We start from the raw sequence: 12581 nt of genomic DNA, 5'->3' as shown, positions 1-12581 counted from the left end.
TTTACAATTTCTTATTGACATAAAAAGTTTCTTTTAAAATTAACCTAATCCTTTAAAACTTCCTAGAATTCCAAAAAAATATCTTATGCATTCTATTTTAGAAATACTGAACTAAGAATTTGAGGTCATGGTAGGTACCAATTTTTAAAACGGCATCGATCAACCAAGATAAATTAAGTGTATATGCGGCCAGTGAATTACTTTGATTATTAAAGCTATAGAAATACCTTTAAACTAAACTTAAGACTCAAGGCTAAGAACTAAAGACATTTCATAGTTAATGAATGGAATTTGCTTTCATGAAAGATTGCGTGCTCCATGAAAACTGTAATTCCATCAAGTTAAAAATAAACTTCTTCTCCAGCATTAATTAGCAAAATACAATTGGTGCTACAGAAAACTGAGCCATTTTGAGGTCTTCTTATTTTAATTTTCCACGATTTCTATTGGGGCTGTTCATGTTGTACTGTAATTAAAAATGCAATCTTTTCCACTTCTTTAGACACCCAATTTTTCACAATGATATATACCTGAAACTAAGACTGTTTCAAATTGAAATTTTTATCTAAAATTGGCCCAAAATTATCACAGGTTTAATTTTGTCAAAAATATCAATTAATATACTGATGCTAAACTTACTTAATAACCACTAATTATGGAAAAATAAAATAGGGCACCATGAAATCACGGTGATTTCAATAAGTACCCATGCTTTATGAATTATTTAAAAAATATACTTAAATGAGTTGCCAGGGTCTACACAGCTCATGCTCCAGTTGTAATTTAAAAGTATGGATTCAGCTTCATAATAAATTCCCATATTGATAAAATATTAGTCTTTTACACATTTCCTATATTAATTAGATGAACATATCAAATATTTTTAATCACATTAGATTTAAAAAAACATGAAATAAATAGTGACTTGTTTCATTCAAATTCCTAAAAATAATGAAGATAATAAACAAACTCCTGAACAGAAAAATAATACCTATTATCAACGAGCATAGTAACAGGCTTCATATAGAGTAATTATTTTACTTAAATATTGAATACTTCCAAACTGGGGACACCTACACAAATAATAAAATACGAGACAGTTACGCGCATATTGGCAAAAACATTGACAGCATAGAATATAGAGAGTGTCAATCTCTGAAATCAAATTTTTGGTACTTCTATACAACACTGATTGATTAAGTAATTTTGGAAACAATTAAAACTGATTTAATATTGCCTTACTATTTCAATAAAATTTTACACTAAATTTAAACTTGACTACTCTTTTCACTGTATTAATTATACATGCACTGCATTGACTGTGCATGATCCCCCAACATATGATGCTAGAAAAATTGAAGGAAAATATTCTCTTGGCCATGAACTCAACCTTCCAAAAATCATAAACTTTGGAATATCTTTTTTCTGTTAAGTAATTTAATATAGTACATCATAATGAGTGCATATGCATAAAACCACTAATTAGCAATGGCTTTAAACATGGGTGATTCTATCAATATTGTTAATATAATTGGCAGAATTGAAATTTAAAAACAACAACTTCACAATTCCAAATTAAGAATTGTCAATTTTAATTTTTTAAGGAGACTAAATAGAAAAAGTATTGTCAGCAACTGAATAAGTTGTTGCTGTTTCAGGCCTTTATATTAAAACATAATGCAGTCATTATACACCACTAAAAATTATATGGCATGCTGCAATTATTATTTTCCCATTGATAAGCAAAAACGTTTTTGCATTGGAGTTGAAAATGAACCATTCCTGGTATTAGACTGGATAACTGCGGTTCAAAATCAATACAATCAAAACTCTCCAAATGGATATCTGCCAAACAAAATTTGGATAGAGAAGACTTGATGATATTTTGTTGCCAGGAGGATTTACTAAGTTTCACAAGTGGCAAATGCGAACATTAAACTTTATTAATAATATGCAAATTTCCAACAAAATATTTCATTTTTTTTTCTTCAAAAAATTCTGGCTCATTTGCAGTTAAATTATACCTCTGGCATAAACAGTATCCCTTACATAAAAAGTAAAATGATAAAAACTGAAATTTTTTTGCATGTGAAAGTTGAGGAGGAGATTAAATGGAAGGAGATACACTCAGAATAATGCAGTAAATAATAAATTCTACCTCTTGTGAAACTTTGTGGTTTTCTATAAAAACAATTAATGTTACCAGAAAAACTTTCATTAAAAACCTCAGAATAAAGTTAGCACAAAACCTAATCAATATTAGGCAAGAATGCAGCCTATGCCCATTGGGGATAGAAGAATAACTTGATAAAGTAAAATGGTAGAGGTCGTTAATGCAGCTAAGAAAGATTTGAAGTGCTTCAAAAGTACAGGAATGGGCAAGATCTCTGAGGAATTAATATATTGCTTAAAAAAAAGAGATTCAAAGAATTACATCATCATGTAAGATTAGAAACAAGAGAAGTGAATAGACTGAAGACTTCAGGACTGAAATGATTGATCTAGTAATGACGAATTGAACAAAGCAATATGAAGAGCAAAGAATGATCAGTTCATGTAGAAAGAATCCTCTCAAGAGTGATTAATGGCAGATCTATGAGGAAAATTAAAGAAAATGCGGCAGAAGAACAGCTAGGTTTTAAGAAAGGAAGGAAGACTAGCAACGCAATCATAGAGGTAAAATTTGCTATAGAAGAATATTTTGTTGAGGACGTAATTTTGTTTCACAAGCCTGGAGGGAATTTCCCTTTGAATGCACCACGTGGGATAAACTGTCAGAGATTTTAAAGAGGAAGTTAATAAAATTCCAAGAAACTGTGGGAGATGCGGCAACATTAACTTTTAACGGAGTCATCCGCTATTATACATTTCAATACAACAATTTCAGAGGGTAAAAATCATTTGCCTTGACCAGGATTCGAACCTGGATCCCTCGATCTCCGGCTGAGTGCTTTAGTCAGTTAAGCTATTGAGGTGTCCTCTTAAAATTTTCAGAGTTTAAGACGACGCCTCGATAGCTTAACTGGCTCAAGCACTCGGCCGGATGGACATCAAGGGATCCAGGTTCGAATTCCGGTCAAGGCGAATGATTTTTAAACTCAGAAATTGTTACAAGAAAGTTAATCAGTTAATGGTGAAGAAACCAGACTTCAATCAAAAAGGAGAAAGAAATTCCCAGGTTTTTCCTGGATGTGTTTTGATTTCTCCAGATTTAAAGAATCTCATTCAATGCAAGTAGAGCAACTAACTGAATATATAGAATGGATATTAAATAAGACAACTGGGCAATTCATTCACCATATGATATCGCTAAGGAATGCGTGGAGACCCACAACTATGCAGCATGAATCATTTTCCCATTTCACTGAATGCTCCATGAATCTTGCATCGAGAGGAAATATTTCACCTATATCTCTTACTACATAGCTCAGTATGAAAGCAGTTGCATTTTATTCTTGTTATGATGGTCAACAGAAACTCCATTAACAGGCCATAGTGTCTGCTGATTTCAATTTAATACATATTCATTCTTATGCACACCTGGATAATTTCAAGCTTTTTGGCTAAATCCAAAGTCTACATTCTCCATTCAAAAATTGACTCATTTTTTATTTAGTCTTAAAAATAAAATGAAATGCATATCATTGAAATAACATACAAGACACTTGACACATTCATGGAAGAATTAAACGCTAACAGACAAAATGTGCACTAAATGTGATGAAATGATGAAACGGGCACAAATTATTAATTAATGAATTAATTTCACATAACAAAGGGAACCCCTAATACCTATCAAATTTCTTCTCCACCATTTGTTTAAGTCACTTGGTCACAACCCAAAGACTGGTCTGGCAGTGACTCCAAATGGGAATCTGCATCAGTACTACATTTAACACCTGCCTTCCCTGCCCACCATAGATCAGACAACATAGTACTGTGTTTTCCATTAAACACACCTCAAGAATTACTACACCTATGAAGGGAAGCTGCTTTCAGCATTTTTGTACTGGTTGGAGTAGTGGGCGACCGACAGCTGAGGTCATTTGCACCATTTGGGATGGACAGGAAAGGATGAAGGGTGGAGAGAAACCTGGCATCAGCTTTATTAAGGAAAGGCACCAAGGGGTCCGCAGCTTAACGTCCGATCTGACAGACAGTGTACTCACTCAAAGTGCTCTCCACAAAGCACTTCAAGTAGGGATTGGGATACCACTGAAAAATATCTGCCGCCTCCGGGATTTGAACTCGGGTGAGAAGCCAGCACAATAGCACGTTAGCCACCGCACCAATCATGATCCCTGTACTGGTTGGATAAGTCACAGAATAGGAAGAGGAGACAGCAGAGAAAATGAAGATGTAAGGATAGAATATGGGGCATGGCAAAGGATAGAGTGAAACATGAATCTAATGAGGCTCCCTTAGAATAGGCAAATGGTAGAAATCACCCATCAGTTCACTAAAATTTGAGCTTTGAATTCAAACATTCTTGTTGCTTTTTCCCTACAGAGTGTTACTTGCTTCTGATTATTGCTAGTCTAACTCCCCAAGTTTTAGTCTAGTTCATCATTGTACCTGTACTAGGCAGATTTATGAAATGAGGATGACACACATGGAAAAACCATACTCATTATTGCAATATAACAAGAATAAGAACTTGTTATCCATATAATAAATCTGTGGATGTGGAGGACATTTTAATCTAATCCAATCCTGAGACTGGATGAGATATTAACAAAAATCCTTATTTTGTTTGTAGCCATTTAAATTTTGGGCCATCAGAAAATTTAGTTCTATTAAACTGAAACAATTGGAAAAAAATTTAGACAATAATGCACAATAAAATCCTAAATTTTTCCTTTAATTTTCTCAATATTTTGTGAATGAATCATTCAGAAGTCATGGATAAATATGATGCTAATCATTAATATGACTGTTATTATCACTTTCTGAAAATATCCTTAATCACAGTAACTTCAAAGTAATATTACAGTGATTTACTCATCAATTGGATTTTGCTACCTTTTTCTACTAGCTGAAACCACAATAGGTAGCCAGTGAGTAGAGCATTTGGCTACTAGCCAGAGGGCACAGATTGATATCTGGGTGATGCAATTAACCTTCCTCAGCAAAGGCCTAAGCTTCATGTGATTTTCTGGGCACCATAATTTCCTGGAACTTCACAGGCAGTGCAAGGATATAAAATGCTTCCCTTACCCAGAGTGGGCAAATTTCACATGCCAAGGAATCTAATAACGGGTGGGCTTGGGTTGAAGATTTTTACATGAAGCCATGATAGACACATTTATTTATAAAAATGTACATTGGTAGCAGCATGCAAGAAATATGAAATCTTACACAGCCCAGCAAGATTCTAGCAGACTGAAATGCATTAGCACAAAGTGAACTTGAATGCCTAGGTGTCATAGCTATGTGCACCAGTCTATTTCATCAAGAGTTGTATTCCTCTTTTGGGTTCCCCTCCCATCATCCCTTCTATCATACCACACATCCACAAACAGGCACAACAAACAAATTAAAAAGTTGAACATTAATCGAGAAGGGAGGTTTGAGTGTGTTTGTAGATGTGTGATATGGAAGAAGGGATGGTGGAAGGGGAACCCAAAAGAGGAATACAATAATCAATGATAATGAATGGTACACATAACTATGACACCTAGACATTCAAGTTAACATGGCCCATAAATTTATCTTTGCACCCTGAAAATATTTTAGGAAATAATAATTTTTTCATAAATTCCAGGCTAAATTACTTTTTTAGCACTTTAATTTGTTAAATTAACTTAAAACAATTGCTATAAATTTTGGGTACATCATGATTAGTAAAATGATTAAACAAAGGTAGTACAAAAATGAATACATGTGTTTTAAAGTATGCTGGTGGCTCTATCATCAGAAAACTTACAAAGACGCTTGCATTTTGCATATAATTAGTATTCACTTCAATTTTTCAACAGAATCCATGCAAAATTTCATGGATAAGAAATTCCACCAAGTTGAAATTGCTGCATTATGAATGTTTGTAGAATCTGTCAGTAGTGTACAGGTTATGTGTAGTTAAAGACCATAATCATGTCTTTCTAAAAAAAACTGCCTGAAAAACTTTTTATCCAAAAAACCTAGCAAAAAAAATGTGAACTATGATCAGATATTTCCTTCATGATGAATGAAATTAATCACTGTATATATCTCATTCATTAAAATATATTACCTAACTTCTTATCAAGTGGTGACTTCAGGAATGGGTACAGAACAACTAAATGTAGGTTTAAAGACCATACAGGAATACCATAAGCACAAAAGTAAGTCCTTCGACAAGATAATTTACATCCCAACATACTTGTGGTACAACAGGTACTATATAAATGAGTACAAAATAAAAAAGGATAAACGAGGGGGGACCCAAAAATAACAGGAATGTTGTTACAGTTTAGTTCTCAATATATTTACATTAAATTTTGTTCACCTTCAAAGTATTCCCCATTGACCACAATGCACTTCTCCAAATGATGCTTCCATTGTTCGAAACATTTCTGAAATTCATTTATCGGGATGTTCTTTTAGGCCTTCTAGCGATTTTTGTTTTACCTCCTCCACAGTGTCAAAATGCTTTCCTTTCATGTCCCTTTTGAGTCCGGGGAACAAAAAGAAGTCACAGGGAGCTAAATCCGGCGAGTAGGGAGGGTGAGCAATCGATGCAATACCGTTTTTTGTCAAAAACTGCATCACGGAGAGGTTGGTATGAGCTGGCGAGTGAGATGGCCAGGGAAAAATTTGGCTGCAACCCTTGTCATATGTGAATCTTTAGAAAGAATCCTCTGAATTTCACTCCATGACACTCCAGACATCTAACAGAGTTGATCAACGGTTCTGCAATGGTCTTCACAAATGAGGGCATTGATTTTGTCGACGTTTTCGTCAGTTCTTGATGTTGAAGGGCAGCCTGAACAGGGTTGGTCTTCAATAGACATTTCAACATTTTTAAAATGTGTAAACCACTTTGAAATAATTGTAGACTCTGGTTTTGCTTAGGGTAGCTTCCCCATAAGCAGTCTTGAGCATTACAATACTTTCCGCGGCTGATTTCCCCAACAGGAAACAAAATTTCACTGCAGTGTGTTGCTCTTGATAATCCGCCATCACATTTTTTGCCGAAATGAAAAAAGTTGTTCCACTGAAACAGCTCTCACAGATAGACTGATCCAGTCACAGCAACGGCACTATGCATACTGATGCAGGAGGCATGAGTCTGACGTACGACTGGCCAAACAAAGGCTTCCCCCACTCTCGCTCCCCTCCGCAGCCAATTTCCTGTTACTTTTGGGTCCCCCCTCGTATGATTATTTCAAGGTCTAAAGGCATCTTTTTCTCTGGAAATAAGATCATTAAAAGAGAGAAATATAGCAATTTGTACTTCTAAACAAAGAGCCAACTTTAGGCCTCAAAGTGGTCTATTTCATTTTGTGCTAAAACCTATACAATCTGAGCAACCTGAGGACTTTCACCTCAATGTTGAAATTTTTCCCATTTGCAAGTTATTTCATACAAAAGAAGTGTTCCATTGGGACCTGAACCTTCAGCATCTTTGTTATTCCTCAGGTGAACTGTCACTTTTTCTGTATGAAATTACTTTCCTGTGTTTTTGCTTATATTTTTCTTACCATATTTTCCACAATTTCTATTTATGAAGCTTTCAATGATTATATTTACATGTGGCACATTCATATTTATTTATACCTCAGTTCACATTTTGATTCATCAAACCTGTAAGACACAACCAGAATTTTTGCAAACTCATCAAATTCACTTTTGATATTTGACACTATTTGAACCATTTTCATATAGATACCAATAAAGTATTGTTACCAGATTCGTAAGTGGTAACTAATACAATTATACTCTCCTTAATGAAAAACCATCAAATCTAGACTACACAACCAGAAAGAATGTTACCTATATGAAGTGATGATATGATATTATATCAACTTTATGCATGTTTGAGAAAGTTTAAAATATTATTTGAAACAGTGTGTAAAAACCTTGTTAATTATGATTGCAGTATATCTCTAAAATAAAAACACCAGTTTCCAGGAATAAATATTAAAACAAGATAGTTATAAGGTTTGAATTTAGGCTGAATGTACCAGACATGACCATGAACAATTTATGTTGCCATGTAGATAATCATGGAAAGAAATATCACCGAAGTGAAGACTAACAATGCAGTGACATTTTTGTTGGCATTTGAGAGTGCAGTCATACCTTACACTCTGCATCTAATTTCCATTTTGCTTCTTTCTTCATCTAATTTTTTTGCATCTTGTGTGGAAAATCAGCTGTTTCATATTACATGTCACAGAAATTTATTTTGCAACATATTTTACAATAATTTCTCAAAACATCACACTGTTCCAATTAGTCGTTAATTTCATTCACAGTTCAGCCAAAAGTCAAGTACAATCATAAACAGCAGAAGCCTGTGTCCCAGCAATTCTTACGCTTACATGTCCACTGGTGCGGCATCATTGGCCACTGTGTGTACCACTCAGGCATGAATAAATATAAACAAGCATAGCATATGCATCTTTTTAATTGATCTAGCAAACTGAAAATAATGCAACTTAATGAAGCTAAAGTACAAAACATTGAATAATGGGGATTTCTCAATCCCTGTAGCTAAAATCTTCAAACATAATTGCATACGTTTTTAGCAGTTTAGCCAAGCTCTACTGTGCTTTCTGGTCAAAGGGAAATTTACTACAGCTGTTCTATAATGAAGAGCTATAATCTAATATAGTATTAAGTTGATACACAACAGCCTTAGCTATATACCAATATTATGTGAAATACTTAGGAGATAAGAAAAGTTAAGAAAACCTCATCCTTTGGGGTTCTTTTTGCATTTTTTAGATTCCTGAATGTAACAAATGCCTATTAATGTTATGCTTGGATTATTTCAAACATATTCTCTGTCCCATATCAAAATCCAATAAATTAAAAGAGATCGTAATACACACTACAGCATATAGAAGACCCCAAAATCATTAAGGCCTGCTGTTAATTAAGACTCCTTGTCTTGGTGTCAATTTCAGCTCACAATCAGGATCAAAGAATTGTATATCTATCAGATGAACTTCAATGTTAAATTGCAGGTGAAAATTACTGATGTTGATAAAGAAAGCTTTTATCATAACTTACAACATAACACACAGTGTCAACATGTTTAATTGGCTTGAAGTCATTCTTATTCATAAATTATATTTATGTAGGTTGCATGTGACCATGTAGCTTTTGCTTGATTTATTACAAACTTCTGTAATTCTAATTGCCCCTCTAGCTGATTAAATTTTTTTCTTTCAAAATATGAATTGTACAGCTATCATTAACACATATGGCTTTAGCTGAGTACAACTTCATATCACAGATGCCATGAGCAATTTGGAAAGGGTAAAGTAGAGGAAAGTGAAATGGAGGAAAGGAAGGTTAAAGAGATATTAATTGTTAAAGTAATAAGTGTTGAGAAACATACTTGTCCAGATTCTCAATTATCTGCTGTATGGTGTCATAAGATTTTGCAAAACCTGTAAAAACCTAAACATTGTGTGGATCACAGCAGCAGAATTAATGAGATGACAGAGCATTTCCAGAAGTCCTAACCTTGGATTTCAGTAAACTTACAGAACTGAATGATGACAATTGGTATCAGCTTCTAAGTTTGCCCATGAATGGGGCAGGTTGTAGCTCCATACGTGACTATGAACATGTTCCATATGCAGCCAAACTCAAAAATTACACTAGTATCATTGAATCACTGAGAAAACCTAAAATCAACAACTAAATTCTTTTTTCTAGCAAGACTGACATGAAAGTTTTATCAAGCTCTTCAGCAATTTTTATTTGAATTTTTAATTTTATTTGGGAATATATGCTGCATAGTATCTTTACAGAATCAATAACTACTGATTATAAGAAGAAGCTCAATGCTCCTACCCTAATAACACATGCCATATTGAATGATGGACATTTTTATGATATTTATGATGATAGGTGAAATAAAATAGAACATCTAGAGGAAGATTAAATTTATGCAAAAGTTTTAACTACAGCGACAAAGCAGTTTTCCTGCTTCCTGTACAAATAAATGTGATTGTTCATTTTCCACTAAGATCTCTGCCATTTTTTCTGCTATGACAAGAAATTGGTCATAATTTATAATTGTATTTATAATTTCAACTGATTAAGGATAATATTTATTAAGTAACTGAACCATAACACAATAAAAACAATCCGTTAAGAATTTGGTTTGAAAAAAGGTGGAATACAATTCTACTAAGATAAGAATAGCAAAAACTAAGTGCAAGTTAGAATAATGATTCTCTAAATCAGAAAGTAGACAAGAGCATAAATGTGCACTATCTTTGGATTCAATCAAGGACTGTAATTCCTCTAATTTTGATTCTTTTTCCAGTTTGTTGACCAAACCAGTACCATCTGGAAAGCTAATTTGAAAATGAACAAGAATTAAAACTTCTCCAATAATCATATTTTAACCTACCATATACCAAATCATAACATTCACCATTTAACTTTAAGCCTATGTCATATCTATGGCTAAACGGTGTTATCTACTAATTTTAAACAATTATATGTGCAAACTAAAAACAATTAGATCTAGAATCATTAGTGCATGAATAGTTAAACACAACAAATGCATACACACTACAAATGAATAGCAACATCAGCGCATTAAACATAAAAAAGATATAATATCCCTAACACAATGTGTATCAATACTAAATTTTATATCAAGCAATGATATCAGAGGATCTGTGAAATGTGAGGTACTTCTTCGGGTGACAAGTGCAGGTAAAAGCTAAGATAAGTCAATCAACAAGGGAAGGCATTACCTTGAATAGTTGGACTCCTATTACAGCGAACATGAACTGGAGGAGGTAGGTTACCAGCATGATATTGCCGATCGTCTTAATGGCTACAATCACGCATTTCACTACATACTAGTGGAGAGAGAGCCAAATGTCAGTAGGTTCAAATAGAGGAGAGTCCCTCTTTATTTGTCAAATGCACCTAAGAGAAGATTATGATGAACTGAAATGCCTCTTAGCTAAGGTCTATGTCTTCTAGCCTATAAAACTGAGCAAAATTAATCTTGGAAGTAAAAATGTTCACCATTAGATAGACTAGTGTTTCAAGTAAAACAAAAAACATTGCATGGATAATCAGCATGGCCAAGTAAAATAAGCCATGTGTAATTTAAGTCAGTTAATTCTCCTGCAAATAATTACTGTAATTGAAAATTCCTACCCTTCTATGTAAAGTTGGAAGACCTTTCAATAGACTCATTTTCTTTCTTTTGGCAACACCCAGATTAAAGTGATGGATATGTATGGATGGATCTCTCTCTTCCACTCATAAAAAAAGAACCTTCTCATCAGTGAATTCAGGTTTAATTCAGCATCTTCAAGAAAGTTTCAGGAGTTTCAGAAGTTTCCTAGGGCTAACAATGAGATTGACTACCTCCAAGCAATAATGATGATTACTATTCACCATCCCTGATGAGAAGTAGACGATGACAGAACACGCAGCCTAACATACAGCTGGACTCAAAAGCATTTGTAGGGGATACATTTAACATACACAACATAATCAACTAGTCACACTGGCATGCAAAAATAGCATCATCATGAATGATATACAGCTGAGAGAACAAAAAAACATACTGCTGGCTGATTTCCTATGAGTTAAAATAACAGTAAGTTATGCATAAAAGTATTAAAACAAATGTCACACAGAAACACACAAAAATAATAGAAATATTAAATTAATTAATTGATAATCTTAACTCATAGGTGCATTTGTCACGGTAACACACAAAGTCCTACCTTAAACAACTGGACTCCAATAACAGCAAACATGAACTGCAGTAGGCAGGTAACCAGCACAATGTTGCCAATAGTCTTAACAGCAACAATCACACACTGGACTACGTGCTACAGAGATAATGAACAAATGGCATTTATTGACCTTAATTGGACTAACATAATTTGAGTTTGAAACTGCATATATATACAATTCTGAATAACCATCACCCTGAAAACAAAATGCTGACCTAGATTTGGGGAAGAAATTATTTACACTAAAGCATTTTCCAATGTAGATAAGATGGGAATATGTATGCAATATTCATATTAATACATATTAAATCCACGCAATAAAGATTAATATTATCACTCTAGTTCTCACAAAAGTTCATTGCATTGAACTGTGCAGCTATTAGGGGAACGAAAAATGGAAATGAGCACAGGGAAAGAGGAATTGGAAACATGAGCTAGGCAGGAGAACTTAACTATACTGAAGAAAAGACCACAAATGCATGAGGCTCATTGGCAAATTGCAAAGGGAGTTTGTGGCTATGCTTGCTTTTCCTGCTTGTTTAACTTTTCTTTTATTTGTTCACTTTTTATACTCGATTCAATTGCCTTACCATAATGACTATTCACATTTGGACAGCAGCCATTGGTGAATCACCAAACTATTCACAG

General features: G+C 33.9%; 1 protein-coding gene across 12 annotated transcripts in view; it reads right to left on the bottom strand.

Moving 5' to 3' along the window:
• Positions 1-12581, bottom strand: part of Ca-alpha1D (Ca[2+]-channel protein alpha[[1]] subunit D) — a 391248-nt gene that overhangs the window by 112291 nt on the left and 266376 nt on the right. For all 12 annotated transcript variants that reach the window (XM_071582710.1, XM_071582711.1, XM_071582713.1 and 9 more), the window contains exon 23: positions 11922-12029. In XM_071582710.1, coding sequence (XP_071438811.1) covers positions 11922-12029 — 108 coding nt within the window. The remainder of the gene's footprint in view (positions 1-11921; positions 12030-12581) is intronic.

This window comes from Hetaerina americana, unplaced genomic scaffold, assembly GCF_022747635.1.
Source record: "Hetaerina americana unplaced genomic scaffold, ioHetAmer1.1.p SCAF_12, whole genome shotgun sequence".
In the NCBI taxonomy this organism is placed as follows: domain Eukaryota; kingdom Metazoa; phylum Arthropoda; class Insecta; order Odonata; family Calopterygidae; genus Hetaerina; species Hetaerina americana.
The sequence above is the reverse complement of the archived record's forward strand: the minus strand, read 5'-3'. Positions and strand labels throughout refer to the sequence as shown.